Here is a 23,658-nt window from a genome sequence, read left to right on the forward strand (position 1 = left end):
ATAACACTGTTCCGAGTGGCTCCCAGGAGTTTTGATTTGGTACCGTTGAGAGCCTTGAGAGGAGAACAACCTGCCAATTTTAATAGTTTGTGACATTTCTGTAGACATTGTGATTGACGGAATTCTCAGTTGCCAAATTCAGCTTCTTTCTAAACCTTGTATTTTTGAGATTTTTCCAAGACTGAATTAGTCATGTGATTAGTGGTGGTGTTGTTGTTTTTGTTTTTGAGACAGAGTCTTGTTCTGTCACCCAGACTGGAGTGCAATGGCGTGATCTTAGCTCACTGCAACCTCCGCCTCCTGATTCAGGCAATTCTCCTGCCTCAGCCTCCCAAGTAGCTGGGATTACAGGCATCTGCCACCAGGTCTGGCTAATGTTTTAGTATTTTTTTTAGTACAGACAGGGTTTCACCATGTTGACCAGGCTGGTCTCAAACTCCTGACCTCAGGTGATCTGCCCGCCTTGGCCTCCCAAAGTGCTGAGATTACAGGCGTGAACTACCACTCCCGGCCGTGATTAGTGTTTTATTTTGATCCACGAACCAACCGCAGACAGTTGCTCTTCCAGTGGCTTCCAAGATGCTCAGACAAGGCAGGTGGCTTTTGTTTCCACTAGTACTTCCACTAGTAGCAAAGGAGCACTGATATCTTTTAGTAAATATTAACCCTTTTAAATATTAATACTGTGATAAGATATATTTGGGGCATTTAGTTCATTATGGTTATACTGTTGGCTTTAATAACAGCTAACTCTTCTTATTCTTGGACGCGTACAATCTTATTAGGAGACCCCTGTGTTTCTAAACTCTGATCCCTTGTTTGGTGGAGATTCACGATCAAAGGTGGTTGAGTTGCCTACTGTCCTGAGGTGGAAAGTGCTTCACATGGAACTTAGGCGCTTGCCGAAGCTTCTTTAAATTCAAGCTTCTCTGCTACCTGCTAGCGTGTCCATCTTCTTTCTACTTTGTGAAAAATTCACTACAGATTAGCAAATCATATTATTGGAAGTTTAAAAAATGAGAGAAGAAATATTGCTATAATTTTGCAGTGTTGTTTTCCCTTTCTCTCTCTCTCTCTCTTTTTTTTTTTTTTTGGAGACAGAGCCTCACTGTATCCCCCAGGCTGGAGTACAGTGGCGTGATCTAGGCTCACTGCAACCTCCACCTCCTGGGTTCAAGTGATTCTTCTGCCTCAGCCTCTTGGGTAACTAGGATTGTAGGCACCTGCCACCACGCCCGGCTAATTTTTGTGTTTTTAGTAGAGACGAGGTTTCACCATGTTGGCCAGGCTAGTCTCGAACCTCTGACCTCAAGTGATCTGCCTGCCTTGGCCTCCCACAGTGCTGGGATTACAGACATGAGTCACCGTGCCTGGCCCTTTTTTTCCCTTTTTCTATCTGCATATTTCATCATTGGGTGTGTGGTAGGGACTCTTTGGGTTGCAAGTGACAGAAACCTAATTCCAACAGGCTTAAGCAAAGAGGGGAAGTTTTTGTAAGGACTGGAGTGTCTCTGAGCCCAAGGGCAAGAACTTAGCTAGGCCTGAGGAGCTGTGGAAACCAGGGTGGGCTCTCCCAGTCTTTTCAGCCATGTTTCTTCTCAGGCTACTTTCTGTTTATGTGTCTTTCTCATTCAGCTTTTTCCATGTGGCAGAAAACACATTCACAGAGCTCTCTCAAGTCTTATTTCCACTTTATTCTTGTTTATTTATTTATTCTTTGAGACAGAGTCTCACTCTGTCACCCAGGTTAGAGTGCAGTGGCGCAGCCTTGGCTCAGTGTAATCTCCCTGCAACAACTCCACCTCCCAGGTTCAAGCAATTCTCCTACCTCAGCCTTCTGAATAGCTGGGACTACAGGCACATGCCACCACGCCTGGCTAATTTTTATATGTTTAGTAGAGATGGTTTTTCACCATGCTGGCCAGGCTGGTCTCGAACTCCTGGCCTCAGGTGATCTGCCTGCCTTGACCTCCCAAAATGTTGGGATTACAGGGGTGAGACACCATGCCCAGCCTTATTTCCATTTTAGCCACCCAGAGTTTAACTCATTTTTTGTGTGGCCCCCACAAGACCTGTTGTACAGAGTGGTTATTCCTGTGGTAACTTTGAGGGGTGGAGGAGGGCTCAGCAGGGATTTCCACTTCTTGGCCCCAGGTATGCATAATTTGCCCTTTCACTTATTCATCCTCCAGACTGTCACACCTAACATAATCCAGCCATCCACACCAAGCTGCACACCCATTCCCCCTCCTCGGTGGCAGACAGCCCCAATTCACTTAGCCAGTTTACTCATGAACTCCCGGTGACCTTGTCATAGGGCCACAGTTCTCCAGGCCCAGGTACCTTTGGTTCAGGTGGCTTGTCACCATCTGGACCCTCTGGGCCAAAATAATTCTAACCACTCCTAAACAGTGACCTTTGCATCCCCAGCTAGGGCAGATACCACCCTTGAGGCTTCTGTTTTCCTAGCCGATTCATACTCAGAGATTAATTTCCTAGTTCCAAAGGTGGAATTAAAAGCATTCTTCTTCCTCAGACTTGAGACTTTGCACAAAGTAGACTCGGTAGTTGGCAACACAGCTTGCTGGATATCCTTTCTCCCATTGCAGGGAGTGGGCCCTGGCCCTGGGCAAAGCGAAGAGGTAGGATGCGCAAAGTTCTGGCAACCATTTCACTCCCTCCGCTGGTGGGTCTCCACCATGGAAAACGAATACGGGACCCCGGAGTATTTCTCCTGCCACCTCAGGCTGCCCTGGAGAGAGCCTGTGGGCTTTGAAGGATTAATTAGGCATCCTGGCTCTTACTGAGAGTAGCTGGGCCTTCTGGGAACAGGCTCCCATGCACAAATAACCCCAATCCTTTTACATTTAATGCTCCATACTTCTGTGTTTCAAAAATAGCATTTGTGCCAGAATTCAAACTGTTGCAGTATAGGCAAGTTGCATTGGCCTGTGTTTTTTTAATTGAAGACCCGGGGGAAAAGCTAATTTGCAGGATAGTATAGTGACAAAGGAGGAGAAAATCTCATTCCAAGGGTGGGGTTGCTGAAGGGACTCTACCTCAAAAGGGAAATCTTATCCAGGAAACCTTACCAGCTGTCACCTGCAAATGTGTCCATGTGTGTGCATGTGCGCACACACCTGCTCCCATGGAAACCCTGTGGAATGAGGGTATAATTCCTAGCAAAGCCAGAGGACAGGCAGGCCAAAAAATATCTGTCCAGTGTAATTGTAACCACAGTGGATATCAAATCTTGGATTCTATATTTCCTTTATAATGTATATCAGCATTTTTCTATATTGTAGATTTTTCCAAGTGTTATTTTAGTGATAATTATTTCACTGAGCATATGTCTTTATTTATCTTAGCTGTTTAGATATTATTGGAAATTTGGGTCTTTCCAGTCTTTGTGTTTATAAATGGGATGTCATGAGTATCATTGTGCACAGAACTTTTTGAATTTCTGGAGTTACTTCTTTAGAGTATAGAAGTGGAATTACAGGATCAAAAACTATGAGCACTTTTATATTTTCCAGGAAGATGATCCTAGTAATTCTCAGTGCTACTAGCGATGGATGAGAAATTTCACAGCCTTTGGCTATTTCCTTTCAAATAGCTTTTTTGTTTTTTGTTTTGTTTTAAGTTTGTTGAGAAAAAAGGTCCATTTTAATTTAAATTTTATTTTTATTCTAAGTGAGGACCAGTTTGGGGTTATGCTTTTTATTCATTTACTTTTATAACATGTCTTTATTGGAATCTTGGTGTTTTATTTTATAAATTCTTTGTATGATGAAAGCTGTTTTTCCTATTTTGCTTTAAGCATTTTCCCCTAATTCTTTGCTTTTTAAAATTTCATAGTGTGTGTGCGCATGGGTGTTGGCATTCTTTTTTATCATAACGTCTTATGAGATGATCAGGTTTTCGAGAATAGAATAGATCCAAGAGAAGGAAGTCAGAAAGCTGAGCATACTTTGCCCCTTTATTTCAGCGGAGGCTGCCCATGGATTATTTCAGAATTCTTGTCCTTGTCCTGTGAGGTCATGAGCCTGCCTGTCTGCAGGCAAGATCACTGCTTAGAGTGAGGTGACCTGGGTTCTAGTCCTGAGTGAGTGGGAATTTAGGCTCTCCACCTTCCATTTCTTCATCTGTAAAATGGAGGGTTTTAGCTGGATAACCTTGGGGGTGGGGGGCTCTGTGATTGTACATGCCCAAGGTGAAGAATCATATCAACATGAAGATTCTTCTACATCTCCTTGCAGATTTTTGGAAGTACCAGCACAGTGACGCTTCCTGAAACCTTGTTGTTTGTGTCAACGCTGGATGGAAGTTTGCATGCTGTCAGCAAGAGGACAGGCTCAATCAAATGGACTTTAAAAGAAGGTAATTTGGATTTGGGCCTTGGGCACCATGGACATTTGCTTAGCTGGTTCCACAGAAACATATTCGGAGAAAGAGAAAACATTGCTCATTATCTAATAAAATAAATAAGAAATAAAGAAGAATGGGATCAAGAGAGGAAAAGGTGTTCTGCTCAAAGGATGTTTGTAGTTTTGCTGTGGTTATCCACTAAGTGCATCAGTTAAAGAAGCACGTTTTATCTGCTTTTCTTTTTTGCTTCTGTTTAGACTTCATGTTAAAATGGCTCTAGGCTTTTCTATTAATAGCTCTGGCTGGTTGGTCTTTATGAAGACATGCTGCACTCAATTTGTTCTCATGATTAGAATCTTGTAATCATAATTACAAGAAGGTATCTTCTCAACACCTCAAATTACTCATTTGTTTTTATAGAGGCTGAAATAACAGAGGGCTGTAAGATTTGACATTCATCCAAGTTAACCATTTTATTCGGTTGTTATGGTGAGGGGAATAAAGACTGAGCTTGTTTCTTACTTAACATACCATACGTCCATGTTATGATCTGCTCTTACTGATGGTAACTAGCAGAGTCAAGCCCTATAGCTGGGAAATTGTATTTGATTTCCAAAGTAATTTTTCCAGATAAAGCCATGCAAATCCCAGGATTTGGGACTTTCAGAGTCACCTATGTTATTTAATCTGTCTAGCAATAAATCTCATTTGGCCCGAGGTTTGGGTTTGAACAGCATCATTCTCTTTCGTCACTACTCTGTGACTCATTACTTTCATGAGCACAGCCAATGTTTTTCCTTCCTTAATAAAATGTTCCAAAACAGTATGCTAGATGGAAAAATGTTGGCATATGTCAGAAGGTCACACATTGTCTTGTGAATTCAGCAACAAACCTCGTTACCATCCATAGATGATGGCAGCTAGGTTACCACAGGCCGTCCTGCCCCACCTGCATGGGCCCTGCTTGGATCAGCAGGGACTTAAGGCAGCCCAAAGACCAGCTCTCTCAGGAGTGTGTGGCCACAGGAAGACTGTAGAGTGTTTTATGACAGCTTCCAAGAATGTCATCTGTACTGTATCTCCATTGCATTTAAGCCTTTTAATGTTTTTAAAATGAAACAGAGTCCTTCAAACTTCAGGATTTCCTATTTTGTCCAAAGATGAAAATCAGCAAATCACACAAGAATTGAGAGAAACACTTTGGCTATGGAATGTTAGGGCATGTTTTTCAGTTTCATTGTTCCCAGGCAGGGCATCTTCACCCTGAGCCACTTCATTCTGCTTTGTTTTGCCCTGCACATAATGCTTGAAGTAGTTTTTTTCCAAGTCTTCATTTCTGCAAGTAACGTCATCTGTATCCAACAAAACTGTGTCCTGTTACTTAGTCAAACATCAGCGTTAACCTGTTTTCTCCTCTAACTTAGAGTTGAAAGAATTTGACTCTTTTTTTTTTTTTTTTGAGTTGGAGTCTTGCACTGTTGCCCAGCCTGGAGTGCAGTGGCGCGATCTCCGCTCACTGCAAGTTCCGCCTCCCGGGTTCACGCCGGTCTCCTGCCTCAGCCTCCGGAGTAGCGGGGACTACAGGCGCACGCCACCAGGCCCGGCTAATTTTTTTGTATTTTTAGTAGAGACGGGGTTTCACCGCATTAGCCAGGATGGTCTCGATCTCCTGACCTCGTGATCCGCCCGTCTCAGCCTCCCAAAGTGCTGGGATTACAGGCATGAGCCACCGCGCCCGCCCGAATTTGACTCTTTTTAACTCAATTGAATGTGTATTTAGAGAACCTGGAATATGAGAGACCGTATTGCAGCAGTCCCCAACCTTTTTCACACCAAGGACCAGTTTCGTGGAAGACAGTTTTTTCATGGACTGGGGGAACGGGGGCAGGGAATGTTTGGGGATGACTCAAGTGCATTACATTTATTGCGCACTTTATTTCTGTTGTTATTACTACATTGTAATGTAGAACGAAATAATTCTACAACTCACCATAACGTAGAATCAGTGGGAGCCGTGAGCTTGTTTTCCTGCAACTAGACGGCCCCATCTGGGCATGATGGGAAACAGTGACAAATCATCAGGCATTAGATTCTCATAAGAAGCATGCCACATAGATTGCTTGCATGCGCAGTACACAATAGGGTTCACACGCCTGTGAAAATCTAACGCCGCCAACGATCTGACAGGAGGTGGAGCTTAGGCAGTAATGCCAGTGATGAGGAGCAGCTGTAAATACAGATGAAGCTTTGCTTGCTCACCCACTGCTCACCTCTTGCTGTGTGGCCCAGTTCCTAACAGGTCACGGACCCGTCCACAGACCAGTATGGGTCCACAGCCCGGGAGTTGGGGACCCCCGTTGTATAGGACACCAAAATGAAAAAGGCAGACCTTGTCCTCAAGAACCCCGTGGTCTAAACCCTTGGTGAAAATACAAGAACACAGGACTTCAACACAGCGGAGTCCTGTAACCACTCATGAGAGGGACCAGTAATGTGCTGTAAGCCCACATCCATTTGGAGGGCCGGAAGCTCTGTGAAGTAGGGTGTCGGAGGTAAGCCCTGGTGGGTGAATTGAGTTCAGTCAGGAGTGAGGCCTGGAGAAGAGCAAAGGAGGCAGCAGGTCTAGGGTGCAGGAGCTGACCCCGTTTAGCAGGAGCTTAGCAACGTCTCCAGGTACAGGGAGGGAGGATTACAAGGGGACCTTGAGCCTTACGGGAGCACTTAGGCATTTGTATCTGACTGAACAGGAAATTGGGAGCTGTTAATGTGATTGAACAGGTGAGTGACTCAACAGGTGCTCGCTTTGCCATGAATCCAGCAGCTGTGTGTGGGATGACTAGAGACAGGAAGCAGACCTGGAAAGCAGGGAGGGATGGGAAGGGTGAGAGGCAAGCCAGAAATAGAATCAGTAGAATCCAGTGACTGATTAGGGAGGAGGAGTTACAAGACACTTAAAGGAAGATTTAGAGAAATCCAATTAAAGTTTAATAATTTATTTTCTTTTTTTTGAGACAGAGTTTCCCTCTGTTGCCCAGGCTGGAGTGCAGTGGTGTGATCTTGGCTCACTGTAAGCTTTGCCTCTCAGGTTGAGTGATTCTCGTGCCTCCACCTCCTGAGTAGCTGGGATTACAGGGATGCGCCACTATGCTTGGCTAATTTTTGTATTTTCAGTAGAGACAGAGTTTCACCATGTTGGTCAGGGTGGACTCAAACTCCTGGCCTCAAGTGATCTGCCTCCCAAAGTGCTGGGATTACAGATGTGAGCCACCGTGCCCAGCCTAATAATTTCCAGTAGTATTCATGATGATCTAAGTCTGTTTTTCTAATAATAAACTGGCTTGTTTTAGTTCAGCCCTGGATACCAGTGGCCTTAACTTACATTTCTATACAAAGATTAAAGATAGTAATGTGTAGATACCCTGAGTTTTCAGTTTAATTTTAATCTTGTGGTTATAACTAAAGATTTCAACATCTTTCTAAATTGTTAAATACAGATAAATGATAAAGGTATCCAGATGCTACTCTAAGTCCTGAGGATACAGCAAGTGAGCAAAACACGCAAAACCTTTTATCATAGAACTTTCATTCTAGTGGGAAAACAGGAAATCAGTTACTTAGTAGTGACAAGAGGTTTGGAGAAAAAATGAAGTGGGGACATGGAATGGGCAGTGCCAGGTTGGGGTGGGAGTCTGCAGTTTTCTTTTTTTTTTTTTTTTTTTTGAGACGGAGTCTCACTCTGTCGCCCAGGCTGGAGTGCAGTGGCCGGATCTCAGCTCACTGCAAGCTCCGCCTCCCGGGTTTACGCCATTCTCCTGCCTCAGCCTCCCGAGTAGCTGGGACTATAGGCGCCCGCCACCTCACCCGGCTAGGTTTTTTTTGTAATTTTTAGTAGAGACGGGGTTTCACCGTGTTAGCCAGGATGGTCTCGATCTCCTGACCTCGTAATCCGCCCGTCTCGGCCTCCCAAAGTGCTAGGATTACAGGCTTGAGCCACCGCACCCGGCCGAGTCTGCAGTTTTAAACAGGGAGGGCACCACTGAGGAGGTGTCATTTGAACAAGAGCTCAAGGAGGCAAGGGAGTCTTGTAGACAGCAGGCATAGTGGGTCAAAGGCGGAGTGTCCTTAAAAAAAAAAGGGTGGGAGTGTCCCTGGCATGGTAGAGGAGGAGCACAGAGTTGATGTAGCGGGAGGAGATCGGCTCAGAGAGAGATGGGCCAGCCATACAGGGCAGGAGGGACCCGCGCTTCCTTTACTTAACATTTACTATAAAGATGCTTACTGAAACAAAATGTATAGTCAGTAAACTACATATACACAGTTTCAAAAAGAAATAAACATATTACCGAATGGGTAATCTAAAACAAATAATAGGAAAGTAATTTTTAATCACATGGATGTAACATGTAAATGCTCGGGCACACACTGACACTCCCCCCATGAGCAAATGCTGTGCCTGTTGATGCAGATGGAGACAAGGGCAGGACAGTTTACCACCATAGCCATGGCAACTGGATTTCCAAGATGGTGAACTGTTCTTGGTAGTGATTCAAACAAAAGAAGTATAGCCTTACCTGCCTTACACTGTAGTTACGTTCGGAGAAAATTCAGTATATTATGAAAAAGTACATTTGTGCTTATGTGTAAAACAGACTGTAGGCTCAGATAATTAGTAAAGGGTTTTGACCCGCGAGAATGTCTGGCAGGACATTAGAGTGGCGTGCAGATGCAGGGCAATCCTTGGTTGTGCAGGACCACTAGAATCCCTGGTCCCCCACACTTAGTGCCTATACAGTCCCCTAGTCTCTGTGACCACCAGAAAATACCTTTGTCGATTTCCCAAGCATTCCCTAGGGAGCTGTGCCCTCCCTATGGATACCGGTGGTGTAGGGCCTAGCGACTGGCGTGAGGACGTTGGCTTTTTCTCAGCCAGTGGAGGAACCTGAGGCAGGGAGCCACATGCCCTGTTGTTCTGGACTGAATATTTGTGTCGTCCTTCCACTGCCATTCATAAGCTGAAGCCCTAGCCCTCGGTGTGATGGTACATGGAGAAGGGGCCTTTGGGAGATAATCATGAAGGTGGGGCCCTTAGGATGGATGAGCGTCCTTATGAGAAGGGAGAGACCAGAGCTTGTTCATTCTCTCTCCACCATGTGAGGACATGGTGAGAAGGTGGCTGTCTGCAAGCCAAGAAGAGAGCCCTCACCAGAAACCAATCTCAGACTTCCAGCTTCCAGAACCATAAGAAATAAATGTCTGTTGTTCAAGCCCTCTAGTCTATGATATTTTGTTGTAGTAGTCTGAGCCGAGTAAGGCACATGACCTCCACTTTACAAGATCAACAAGTGCTGTGTTGAAACTGAACAGATGGGGCCAGGAAGAAGCTGGGAGACCAGGTAGGGGTGTATTGCACTAGTCCACACAAGAGAGGATACTAGCCTGGGTCTGAGTCTCAAGGAGGGCTTCAGAGTTGAATGGAATAAACTTGCTGATGCAAACACATACCTTTAACTCACCACACTGGGGTTCTTCAGAATAGAGGCCTGCGACTTCATTCTGCTGTTTACTTTTTTCAGGAGCCAACAAACTGGGCATTTTTTTTTTTTTTGGCTTTCTGTGTTGGTTTGGCAGGTGCTTTTGTTCCTCAGTCAAATGTGTTGTGGTTCCCAGAAATGGAGGTTTCTTACACGGTAGTGGCAAATTATACCTAACAGAGAAAATGCGTTTTGTTTTCTGGAACTCATTTGGGTTGTGACATTTTGCTTTAGAGGCCATCCTTCTAAGCAGTGATTTTGTAACTGTAGTCTGTCTTTCTCTAAAACCTCACCAGTGAATATAGTTGAATACATTTCATCTGTGTACTTTTAGACCAAATGCAAACTGAGAATGTTGCCATCACGTTTTGTTTTAGATTAGCTTGCTTTGGCCTGATGGAGTTGAGAGGACTTTCTTCAGTATGTCCAGGGCTGATGTAGGGCTTCTCGAGCTCACCTTGAAATACTAGTTAATGCTGATTTTTAACACTCAAATCCCCATCAAATTACAGGTTATTCTTTAGTAACCATGCTCCGTTATCTTCTGTCTCCTTTCCAATAATAGTAGGCATGAAGGGCTAGGTCAAATTAGAACCATTCTTTACTAATCATAAAAATCTGCTAAATATGCAATATGACTCCTCTCCTAGCCAGCTGGGCCCAGACTCCGGAGATATCCCTTGAGTGGACATTTAGATAAATGATAAAGCTATCCAGATACTACTCTAGGTTCTGTGTATACAGCAGGTGAACACAACAGGACATAATACTGGAGATTTCTTTGGAGGGAAGAGTCAGAACAAAGTTATTTGAAATTTGAAGACAATTTGATTCTCACATGAGTGTCTCTTTCTAAACCTGTGCCTCTTGCCACAGTTCCTCCCTGTGCCGACAAAATCACGGCCAAGCAGTCTAGAAACTAGAGAAAATAGAATGATGCTGTGCTACCTCCCCCTTGATGCCCAGTGGTCACCAAGCCCTGTCATGTAGACTGGGAAGGACCCTGCAAACCTGACTCCTCCTATCTGGCCCCATTGCTGGTGCCTTAGCCAGGCTCTTGGCATTCATTTCCTAGGTGAATGCAACAGCCCCTGACCACCATCCATGCCCCCTCCCCACCTTAACCCTCTCGTTCACTCATCATACTGCCCTCAGATGTACCCTCCAAAAAGACCAATTGGACCTAGCTGTACCCTACCTGCTGAAATGCTCTTGGTGTTGTCTATAGTGGTAGCATTGTGCCTGTGCCAGTGTGTGTGGTGTGTTACCTATGAATGATGAGGAAAGGACAAATAGGGAGTGTGAGCATCATCCATGATAGGTTGACCATTTCAATAGCTGGCCCTTCACCCCTGCTAGTTTGAGAAGTGCTGCTCCACAGGGTCAAGTCTAAGCTCCTTAGTGCATGTGCAAGGCAGTTCATAGTCTCTCACTGCCCCCTGCCCCAACTCCCTGGGCTCCCTCCCTTGCCCAGCAGGTGCCCTACTTGCAGCCATGTAACTCCTTACCAGGCCTTGGAGACCTCTGGCCTTTACTCATGCTCCTTTTCCACCAGCAGCCTGCAGTGTTAGACAAGCTCCTGTTCATCTGTGAAGACCCCTTCCCAGATTGCCTCTCTGGCTTCTCAAGCAGGGTGAGCCACTTTTTTGTCTGGGTTCTGGAGGTGCTTTTCTGCACCCTCTGTTGTGGCACTTCTGGCTTGTATTGTAAATTTTGTTCTCATTTGCTTCCTAGTGGATTTCTACCTCCTTGCTGGGGCTTTGGGCAGCCAGGATGCTCAGTAAATGTCCAAGGCACTTGATGCTGTCTCGGGTCCCAGAAACTCTTCTGCCTGGACATCTTTTGGGAGTCCTGAGAAACAGATGGGACTTGACTACCTTCTCAGGATGAATCATTTGTTGCTTGTATCATAGTCATGACAGTTTCCGGTTGTGGTTTCTGATCTTGAGTTTTGCATGGCTTTTGGTGGTTGGTTTTTCTGTCCTGCGCTTTAGGCAGTGTGTGTGTGACTCTGGAAGAGTTGGAGATCCGTCCTCTGAAGTGCAATGGAAACATGAGAAGGGGAAATTGTGGAAAGTGATGATGTTTTGTTAACAGATCTAATCTGTTTTCTCTCAAGGACTTTTCTAGGCTTACAATATGCATCATCTACCTTTCTGCCTCACTGCTTAAATATAAGGAAAGTGTTTGTTTTCTCTCCATTCTTGTGAAGGATTGAAAATTAAGTTTTATGAGAGGGACTGTGAGAGAAACCTGTTTTTGCTTTTGAGCATCTTGAAAATGTGTTGGTTCTTTCTTTTTTTCGTATTTTACTTTTAAACATAGAAGGTTTAAAACATACCCAAATGTAGAAGTATTATATAAAGAACCCCCATGTACTCATCACTCAGCTTCATCAGGGACTGGCTTGTAACTAGCCTTGTTCTCCTGCAGCCCCACTCACTTTCCTCCCTTATTTTTGGGACTTGCTTCAAAGTAATGCATTTCTCATTTCAGATGGCTCCTCTTAGCAGCTGCTACACATGTAGTAGTGTGGATCTCAGCTCCGATGAGTCATCTTTGCAGCATTGGTTGGTGTGTGTTGGAATACGGTTGTGATTGTTGAAGTACATGGATAAAGTGCCTTATTTTGTCTGTGACTTAGTTACCTGTCCCTTTGTTCACTTTTGAGCATCTGGTTCGATGGCACCCCATCACTCAGGAATGAATTCTGTGAAGTGATGACATCCTGAGAGGCACTTGGACACAGGCTGTACTGTTGAATTGTCTTCAGTGCCTTCATGATTGATTATAACGTTCAGTGTGTTTTTTGGCCTGAGTTACTTCTGCCAAGGTGGAGATGAATGAGAACACAGTAGAATTCAGCTGCTTTTAGTATGGGCAGTTTTCTGGATTACTTGGTCATTTCTACATGATCATCTTTGTCAAATGTGACATTTAATGACTTATGGAGGTTACCTCCAAAGAAAACTTGTTACATCCTTTTCCAGTTCTGCTGAGATGAGAATTTGGGTAGCTTTTGATTAGATGTCTTTAAAAAAAAAATGCTTTCCTCATGACAACTGAACTGTAAAGAATGTCTGAGACTTTCTGTCTTACAATTTGGACCTAACAGCTTTAATGGGAGTTTATGGCTTAGGTTAATGAAGTGCTTTTTCTCTGGAGGGAAGGAATGAGCTGCCACTGGGGAGAAATACTCCCTAATTGGGCCACTCGAATGTATGAAACATATTTGGGAGACTGAAGGTTTGAATTAAGGAGGGGTGAATGAGTTTGTTTCTGCCAGTAATTTTTTTTTTAAAAATAAGAAAACAGAACCTTAAAACACATTCTTGAGAAAATAGCAGTTGTTTACCTCATTCAGACTACGCCTTTCTAGTTTCACTGTTACCTGTCAGCCAGGGTTAAAATCTCCATGTCACCTTTAACTCTTTCCTTTCTCCCACTGCATTTATCTAGACAGGGCTCCGTTTTGCTGACACTCTTTTCCCTCCCATCTGTTTCTGACTCCCCTCCTCACTCGTCCCTCCTCCCCGACTCGGGTCTGTCTGTTGTAGCACCTTTGTGATTCCTTCTCCCCTTTTTCCTTCATTTTGTGCCTTGATGCCTGCCTGTCTAACTAGCCTTCAGAGGCTTGTACAGGTTGAGTATCCCTTACCTGAAATGCTTGGGACCTGAAGTGTTTCTGATTTTGGATATTTTCAGGTTTGGAATATTTGCATTATATTTACCAGTTGAACATCTCATATCTGAAAATCTGAAATCCAAAATGTTCCAATGAGCATTTCCTTTGTGCATCACGTTGGCGCTCAGGCTTCAGATTTTGGAACATTTCAGATTTTGGATTTTTGGATTTGGGATGCTCACCCTGTGTCACTTTCCTCTTTTTTCTTTTCTTTCTTTTTTTTTTTTTTTTTGAGACTGAGTTTCACTCTGTCGCCCAGGCTGGAGTGCAGTGGCGCAATCTCGGCTCACTGCAAGCTCTGCCTCCCGGGTTCACGCCATTCTCCTGCCTCAGCCTCCTGAGTAGCTGGGATTACAGGCGCCTGCTACCACGCCCGGCTACTTTTTTGTATTTTTAGTAGAGATGAGGTTTCACCGTGTTAGCCAGGATGGTTTCAATCTCCTGACCTCATGATCTGCCTGCCTTGGCCTCCCAAAGTTCTGGGATTACAAGCCTGAGCCACTGCGCCCAGCCCACATTCTTCTTTTTCTTAGAGGCTTCCAGTTGGACTATTCCACATCACAAAGTTTTCAAGGCTTTCTTCCCCATGGTGTCACTGCCTACAGGCCAGCCTCATTTGTGTTGTTCCTCAGGAGGAACATGTCACATTTGCTGAGCCTGCGTCCTCTGTCCCGTGAACACAGTGACAGGTTTTCACTCATGTTTTCTTGTCATCCCTGTGCTCGGGGCCGGCTGCCTTTATGAGGGTTTTCTGCTCCGAGTATTCTGGTCCCCACCTAGGAAAGCCTGTGGTGCATGCCCCATGTTCTAGCAGTTCGTTATGTATGGTTCTTGTATATTAGCTTTGTAACTCAAACCATAAGCTCCCTTCTTGATCCTGCATGGCACTTAACGGAGAACCCAGCTGAAGCAGATGTCTGACAATTGTTTCTGAGATGTGTTTGGCGCATCTCAACAGAAAGTTACTAGTAGCGGGAATGTCAGTCCTCTTCCTCCTGGCGGGGGTGGGTAATGGGGGTGCGTGCGTGCAGAGGATTACACAGACTATAAAGCAGTTGAAACTTCATCTCTGCTCTTTGGGTCCTTAAATACCTTTCAAAGGACCAACCCAGAGCACTTAAAATCACTGCTAGGGGTACACTTAGAAGGGACTGGTTTGGGGACTTCCTAACTGTGTGGTGATATCTTAGCTGTACAGGAGAGAGAGCTGATTTCCAATGCTGCGTTATGGGGCTTAGAAAGGTGGTCAGATGGGGTCAGAAAGAACAAGGTGGAAGAGGGTGGTAAAGCCAGAGGTCATCTAGATTCTACCGAAAAAGCAAAAGCAGTATGTTCCAGAAATATCCGTGCTCATCTGGGAGAGAGAAGAGAAGGGTCTTACAAGGCTCCTTGAGCTCCAGTCAAGTGAGCAACCTGTTCTTGTGGCTTCTGTAATCAAAGGGATCTTATTTCTTCCTACATGGAAGGAAGTGTGCCCAGAGCTACCTCCAGAGAGAGGTCATCAATCTTGAAGTCTGGTTTGAAACAATTATTTAAATTTTGGTTGATTTCATTAAAGACATTTTTCTGTTCAGCTGACTTATCACCTCATGTTTTCCCCATTCCCTCACGAATTCTGCCAACCCTGCATTTAGGGAAGCCTGAGATGGTCCTGATGGGGTCCTTCATGCTCTTAACATAGGTTTCCCTTCAGTCTCTGTGCCCTGTGCAACTGGAAGAGCAGGCTTTCCAGAATTATGCCACAGGTGAGAGCAGGAGGAACAGGCCATTCTCTCCAACCTATTGCAGATGCTTGCCTTAAATAGCTTCTGTTTTTAGCTTCTTTTTTTCTTTTAACTTTTCATTTTATAAAAACTTTATACATACCCCAAATTAAGGAGAGTAGTATCATGAAACCATGTACCCAGTGCCCAGCTTCAGTAATGATCAACACGTGGTAATCCCCATCCCTCTCCCTTAAATACTTTTCAAAAGGGCCAACCCAGAACATTTGCAATCACTGCTAGAGGTGCACTTAAAAGGGACTGGTTTGGGGACTTTCTGAGTTTCTAGATTGTATGACTGGGTGGAAGTGGAACCCACCAGCCAATCTGGGGAATGTGAACCGAGGAACAGGTCCTGGGGGTGTGGCGTTGGGTTGAGACAGCCATAGCAGTTGCAAGTGGGACTGGGTCAGGAGTCCAAGGGAGAACATCGTCAGATGCCATATGGAGGATTTGCAAGTGTTGGTTTTGGTCACGGGAACTTGACAGTGGTAGTTCTGATCTTATTCTGAGAGTAGGGGCCAGAGGGCAGTGAGTGGAGGAAGGTAAGAAGGCAGGAAAGTGGAACAGAGGATTCGGAGCAGTGTAGTTTCCCTGCATGGCTCAGTCACCCACCTTGGGTTATAGAGGTAAATTCCCTGTCTCTGCCTACAAAGTCAGCTTCCTGGAGGAGGAACCTAGGAATCAACATTCTAAAAATTCCACAGGTATCTCTAATACGTTGCTGGTGGAAATATAAAACAGTACTACCACTTTTGCAAACTGTTTGTCAGTTTCTTGCCAAATGTAAACAATATGATACAGCCAGTCCTCCTCCTTAAGTGTTTTAAGAAATGAAAATAGGGCGGGGCACGGTGGCTCACACCTATAATCCCAGCACTTTGGGAGGCCAGGGCGGGTGAATCATGAGGTCAGGAATTCAAGACCAGCCTGACCAATAGGTGAAACCCCGTCTCTACTAAAAATACAAAAATTAGCTGGGTGTGGTGGTGCATGCTGTAGTCCCAGCTACTTGGGAGGCTGAAGCAGGAGAATCACTTGAACCCAGGAGGTGGAGGTTGCAGTGAGCTGAGATTGTGCCACTGCACTCCAGCCTAGGCGACAGAGCTAGACTCCATCTCAAAAAAAAAAAAAAAAAAGGAAAAAGAAAAGAAATGAAAATACGTCCAAATAAAGACTTGTACACAAATGTTCACAGCAGCTTTATTCACACCAGCCAAAAAAATAGAAGCAACTCAAATGTCCCTCAGCAGGTAAATAGGTAAACAGATTGTGGTAAATTCTTACAGTAGAATACTATTCAGCAGTAAAAAAGAGTGAACTATGATACACACAACAATATGGATGGATATCCAAGACATGATGTGAAATAAAGAGGCCAGGCACAAATGAGTGTCTATGATGTGGTCATTTGTGAAATTTTAGAACAAACAAAATGAACTTGTGCTTATCTGGAGCAGGATTTGGGAGTGTTGAATCCAAAGGGATATGAAAAAATGTTTTAGGGTGATGGAAATGTTCTGTATCTTGATGGTAAGGATAGTTACATGGGTGTGTGTGTTTTTCTTTTTTTTTTTTTTTTTTTTTGAGGCAGAGTCTCACTCTGTCGCCAGGGCTGGAGTGCAGTGGCCGGATCTCAGCTCACTGCAAGCTCCGCCTCCCGGGTTTACGCCATTCTCCTGCCTCAGCCTCCCGAGTAGCTGGGACTACAGGCGCCCGCCACTTCGCCCGGCTAGTTTTTGTATTTTTAGTAGAGACGGGGTTTCACCGTGTTAGCCAGGATGGTCTCGATCTCCTGACCTCGTGATCCGCCTGTCTCGGCCTCCCAAAGTGCTGGGATTACAGGCTTGAGCCACCGCGCCCGGCCTTGTGTGTGTTTTTCAAGATTCATTGAACTGTAAACTTAAATGGATGCATTTTGGAGGAAAAGGAGACTGTGCAGAAGAGTGGGCAGAGCCAAGGGGTTTTTGTATTTACAGGCAAAGGAGGAGTTGAAGATCCTTGGAGACAGGATCTAATGTGAGTGTGAAATACCTATGAGTGAGAAGACAAAAGCATCGTCCCTTTATAGAGATGTGAAAGGAAGGGTGGAGCTGAGCAAATGTAGAAGGCAAAGGGTAGGAAGTTTCAGCGAGCTCACTCAGTTTCCCTTAATTTCCCCTGTAACACAGAAGGCAGAGTCATTTGTGGAGAGACAGCGACCTTGAGGCAAGGAGTGGTTTGAAATATCAGCTACAGGGGTGAGAACAGAAGTCAGCCAGGATCTCCTAGTTGCAGGGGCCTAGCTGGCCACACCATGGAGATACTGTGTATGATGGTATCTCCACAAATGATCACAGTATTTTCTACAGCCGTGCTCAGAAGCCTGGGTGGAGGAACAGGGACTGCTATGCAGATCCTGGGTTCAGGGTGAGTAGAGCTTATCTGCTGGATTATTAAAAGTGATCAACAATGGATTTCCAGGCTGGGTAAGAGTGGAAGTAGGAAAAAAACTGCTCTAGTTTGAATATTTGAACCTCCAAACCTCATGTTGAAATTTGATTCCCAGTGATGGAGGTGGAGCCTAATGGGAAGTGTTTGGGTCTTGGAGGTGGATCCCTCATGAATGGCTTGGCGCTGTCCTCACTGTAGTGAGTCCTCACCCTATTAGTTCTTGTGAGAGCTGGTTGTTAAAAAGAGCCTGGCACCTTCTTCCCTCTCTCTTGCTGCTTCTCTTGCCCTGTGATCTCTGTGCACGCCAGCTCCCCTTTGCCTTCTGCCACTAGTGGAAGCAGCCAGAAGCCTTCATCAGAGGCAGATGCTAGTGCCATGCTTCTTGTACAGCCTGCAGAACCGTGAGACAAATAAACCTCTTTTCTTTATAAATTACCCAGCCTCAGGTATTCCTTTATAGGAACACAAACAGACTAAGACAGGAAATGACACTTAATTACTCCATTCAACAAATACATTGGTTACCACCTGTGTGTCAGGTATTGTTTTAGATCCCTGGGAAGATGCAGATAACAAAAAAATAAATCCCAACCCTCAGTGGCCAGAGTCAGGCATTAAGTAAGCAATAAAATATGCAGAACTACAGAGGTGGTAAGTGACATAGAGAAAAATTAAGCAGGGAAGAAGGGTTGGAAATCCTGGGCAGTAGAAAGTGATCATGGGAGACCTCTCTGAGATGCCAACAGTTGATCAAAGGTCCCGAGGCAGGGGCAGGCCTGGCAGTGCTTATTGAATACTTGGAGGCCGGCATGGCTGGAATGGAGTGTGTGAGAAATAGTGGGAGATTATTAGAGGGTGACAGGTTGAAAGGGAGGGACTGCTTGGGATTTTTGAGCTACTGTGTAAACACTGACCTTCACTGAGTGAGATGGGGAACCACCAAAGGATTTTGAGTGACAGAGAAGCTTAATCTGATTTATGCCTTTCAAAGGATCACTCTTCTCAGTGTCAAAGCATTGACTTACAGTCTTGACAAACATTTAATCCACATAGAGATGCCCCGTGAGGCTGATTTATCTCTATCTTTTTTTTCCTTACTGATGAGGAAATTGAGGCTCCGCGAGTTTAAGTAAGTTTGCTAAGGTCACTCAGCTGGTGATTGGCAGAGCCAGGATTTACGCCTTCGTTTGTCTGATTCCAAAGACCACACAGATTAGGAGAGGAGGGAAGACAAAGGGTTCCAATGGTGTTGAAGGGAATGGGAACAGGACACAGAACTATGATTGGCATCGAAGTAGACCACAGAGTTTGGCAACTGGTAGCATGTGTTAGAGAGAAATAGATGTCAACAGTGTTGTCTGAGTCATGGCTGTCTTCTAGGAGAATAGTGGTACTGTCAATAAAATACGGTAGTCAGGAGTAGAAGCCAGCCTGGGGCAAAAGACAGAGGGTGTGACTTGGGCAAGCAGAGGCTGAGGCGTTGGTGGGAAGTAGTGGATGTGTCCAGTTGATCCAGAGAGAGGACCCGGGAGAGAGGACCCAGGAGAGGGAAGCCTAGAACCCCACTGTGGTTAGGGTGGAAATTAAAGAGAGGCGTGTGCTCTCTGAGTGAGAAGAAAGGCCGAAGGGAGAAGCTGGCAATGTTCCTCCCTGTGTGGAGGAGGCAGTGGGGACCAAAATTCACTGCTTTTGGGGACAGAAATGTTTAAAACTTTACCCTTATGAACTTGGACAAAGGAAAGATGTGGATGTCTGTTTTGTCATTTGAGCTTAAAGAGGTGATTTAGATTAGCACAATAGCCTAGCAATGAGCATCTCCTGACCTCACCCAGGATGTCAGTTCCTGCAGGTATAAAGCTTGTGCCATTCCAGGCCTCAGCTGGACACACGATGGGGGCCGGGGAGTAGAGTTGAGGCCAGTGACTGCTCCCAGGGGATCAATGAGCAGGTTTGTTTCTTTCCCGTGTTAATCCCGGGAGACCAAACCTTTATTTCAGCTGCATTTTCCCATATCTGTACCTTTACCAGATAACCTTACCTTTACCTTTACCTTACATAACAGCCACTTTTTATACTTGTGAAGTAACTCCCCCCAACTTTTTTTTTCTGAAAGTAAAACAACTTGGTGACATTGGCTTTTATTCTTATCAGGCCCCATATAGATAGTGGCTTATTTTACAGCAGTATTTGTTTACATCCCTACAGGCAGGACAGCGTTTCTTTTCACGTGGCTGAAAACTTTTTTTTAAAGCAAGAATCTTGCCTGATACCCGTTCTCATTATTAAATCAAAACCACTTTTTCATGTTGTTCTTTCATTGCACATTTTCAGATAATGCTCTTTGTTGTTATTTTTGCTGACTTTCCGAAGATTTTTCTCTTTAACCTTTTTTAATATGAAAAAATTTAAGCGTATGTACAGAGAGTAGTAAAATAACACCCCAGGGTTCCCATTTCTCATCTTTAACTGTTATCAACAGCCTGCCATTTTTTTATCTGTCCTCCCCACCCCCACATAATTATTTTCTGTAGTATTTTTAAGTAAATCTTGAATTCAGATGATTCTTAAAGAAAAACATTTACAGAATTAGGTCATTGTTACATTTCAGAAGCCAAGCAGCAGTGTGTCTGCCTCTGTCAGAACTGTCTTAATAATTGTGTCTTTACCTGGCCTGCAGCTTTGAAGAGGCTTATTCCAGGTACTTACTTTACTGAGTGGATGGGAAATGCTAAGACAACCATAAGGTCCTCCTACTGGAGTTTATCTTCTCCTAAGCCTAGCAAAAAAAATCACAGTTCTTAAACACCAATGTAGTTGTCCCAGGAATCTTCCCCTGTCTCCTGCCGACGTCCTGAATCTTAACTGGAACTTTCCTGGTACAGAGCACATCCTGGGACCTGAGGCCTCCGTGTCAGGTGACCAGTGGCTAAACTATAGAAAACCAGGAAAATCTGCATCTGAAGACAAGTCTGTGAGACTGAGCAAACACTGTACAGCAAAGATCAGGTTATGAACAGGAATTTAAATCATATTGGTCTCCATGTCTTGTTTCTGGTGAATTGCTGGAATTTGGCTGCGTCTTCTTAATCTGTGTTTATCTGTGATACCTTTAAGTGGCTGAAACAAACAAAAAAGATGCCATTTACTGCCATGTTTTCTTCGGAATATGATATTCTTGCTCTTCTTGACTTGCATGGCTTCAGGCCCGTGTTAAGGTAACTGGGTTACTGCACCTTGACTAGCTTGTTTGAGTAGGATGAGTGTGGTGTGCCTTTATTTCCTGTCTCTTGCATCAGTCTGTTTGTGAGAGTGTACTGAGAGGTGATTAATGGGGAAGATAAACATATGCTTACTGACTGAAAGTTCTTCCTGTTTCCTAAAGTGTTTTTGGTTTAGTGAATTGTTTGTTTGCTGCCCACAGACCACATATGGTGTGTGTACCTGTTATTGTGAACACCATATGCCTTTGTATAGGAGCTGGGCTTTTAAGCAAAGTCAACATATGATAAGGCTTAAAAGATTTTCCTTCATCCAATAATTGGATGGATTGGACAGCTGTCTGTCACCACAAGCAGAGCCTACAGAGTCTGGAATTCTGCATACAAAATCATATAAGAATACTTGCTGTTCTTGCCCCCAGAGCTTAAGTTGTGTACAGCAAGGCTGTGGGGTTGTGGTTGCTGGAAATACCTCATGGCTGTGAATCTCCTGCCTGCGGACTTACAGATCTCTCACTACATGGTGCTGCTGTGCCAGTGTTCATGCTCTCTCACTGCCACCACCATCTGCCCCTGGAATCAGGAGCTTCCTCTTGCTTTCTGCCAAGGAAAATCTAGGGAGGGAAGAATTCTGCCATTAATTGCTGCAAATGTAAAATTGACTTAGAGAAAAAAACACATTCTCAATTTAAAAAGTAATGTCTGCTCTTGCAGAAATTTTAAGATATAGAAAAGGTTGGGGGGAGTTGCATTTCCAACAAGGATCATATACAATTAGCATTTTTGATCTTTCCATCTAGTTAGGTACATTGAAGCCTTTCCCCATAGTTGCATTAATACTGTATGTACAATGTTATCTTTTCTCCTGAACATAGTAGCGTAGGTTTGTTTATGTCTTAAAACTTTATTAGCCCTCTTAGAAGCCTTAATTTTTTGCCCAGGGGACATTCTGTAATTTAACCATATTATTGGGTAGGTCATTTGTAATGCTGCTACATACATATCGTTGTACAAAAACCATTTTCTATACTTTATATTATCTTTAAATTAGATTTTATAGAAATGCAATGAGTGGGCCAAAGGGAACGAACACTTGGAGGCTCTAGGATTACCGCTCCAAAGAGGTGTGTCCATTTGCTATGCAGTCAAAGTCAGTTCTTAAACCAGTTTTACTTTTCCTAATGGGAATATGTAGAGCTACTCCAGGCATCGGACAAGGTAATGATTTAGGTTTTAAAAGTCCTTGAGGTGTCAGATAGTGATGCTCTGACCCCTTGTCCACTGTGGGTGGTGGCTGGTTCTTCCTTCTGCATTCATCTCCCCAGTTATATGCAAGTTTCTTGAAAGCAGTTCTGCTCTGGTCTCAGTTCTCTATCCAGCCTCGGTGACTATCCAAGAGCTTACATTTGCATCACTGTGGATATGTTTTCTAAAAGATATGCATGATGATGCAGACGTGCATATAACCTTCATGTACACTAGACCATGTAGGTTAACATGGGGGAGAAAGTTATTACCAGTACAACTTGACCTGGTCCTGGGAAGCCTCTGGGAATCTTGACATTTTGGGATGTTTCTGATGATGCCTTTGTTGTTCTTTTGCACAGATCCAGTCCTACAGGTCCCAACGCATGTGGAAGAGTAAGTTTTCTGATTTGCTCAGTACTTCCCTTAAATTCAGTCTTCTTCATTCAATCAGTGTTTATGAGGCCAATTGCTGGGAGTGCATATATGTGTAAGTTTGAGGAATAACAGTGAGTGACATATAAAGTCTTACAGGTGCTATGATGAAAGCCTGTATTGAGGAGGAGGTCGTCAGTTTCCTGGGGGAGAAGGGTAGTGGTTTTAAAAAGGCTTATTTGAGATGAAACTCAAGTTGAGCTTTGAGCTTAAACTTCCAAAGTCCTCAGGGGGACTGGACCTCTTCCTCTTTGCTGTGTCATATCATGGAGAAAAAAGGTGAATGTGACCTGCTACTGCAGAGCGTATGTTGGAGTAAAAGCTGGATAGCGCCTGTAAGAGCCTTAAATGATGGCGCAACCTAAGTAAAGGAACAATTCAGCCAAGAGTTTCTGAGGGACTGTAGTTATAGTTCAGTCTTTAGCAGATTAGCTTGACAAAAGACCACTTTACATCTGCTTCAAGGGAAGCTACTGACGGAGAGACCTTGATTTGTCCCCTTGGCGGGTTCTCTCTGATGTCCAGCCGTTAGAGTTTGCTTTTATTGCCTCCAGTTAAACAAAAAATATCTCTTGAAAACTAAAAGCAGATTTGTTCTACCTGTTTATGTACCATGCTATGCTATTAAATATTAATGGCTGAAGTTCTGTATACAATTGATGTAGAAATTGAAAAGTGGACTTGTTGGGTCCTTTTCACATATTTTGCCTTCATCCAGAGTGCTTTGACCAAATGATGATTTGTCTTCTATGGTTTTGTATGATTTTTCCTTTCAGGCTGCTTTTCTCCAGTCGAGGATAGTGTTTACCACCATAGGGGTATTTTATTTATCTGTGGTTGAATTGAGAGAGAATAGTGGGTGGAATTGTCTTATATACTCACCTATACACCCCCACACAACCACCCCCCACTCTCTATTCCTCCATCATGGGTTCGCGTGGCTTTGATACATTGTTCCGTGCCCTGGACTATAATTTATC

At 44.2% G+C, this 23,658-nt stretch overlaps 1 protein-coding gene across 2 annotated transcripts in view; it reads left to right on the top strand.

Annotated features, from left to right (window-relative positions):
* The window catches only part of ERN1 (endoplasmic reticulum to nucleus signaling 1), a 92,222-nt gene that overhangs the window by 28,181 nt on the left and 40,383 nt on the right, over positions 1-23,658 (top strand). For both annotated transcript variants that reach the window (XM_033183979.1, XM_033183980.1), the window contains exons 2-3: positions 4,260-4,380; positions 22,606-22,639. In XM_033183979.1, coding sequence (XP_033039870.1) covers positions 4,260-4,380; positions 22,606-22,639 — 155 coding nt within the window. The remainder of the gene's footprint in view (positions 1-4,259; positions 4,381-22,605; positions 22,640-23,658) is intronic.

This window comes from Trachypithecus francoisi, unplaced genomic scaffold (genome assembly GCF_009764315.1).
Source record: "Trachypithecus francoisi isolate TF-2019V2 unplaced genomic scaffold, Tfra_2.0 Lachesis_group20, whole genome shotgun sequence".
Classification (NCBI taxonomy): Eukaryota; Metazoa; Chordata; class Mammalia; order Primates; family Cercopithecidae; genus Trachypithecus; species Trachypithecus francoisi.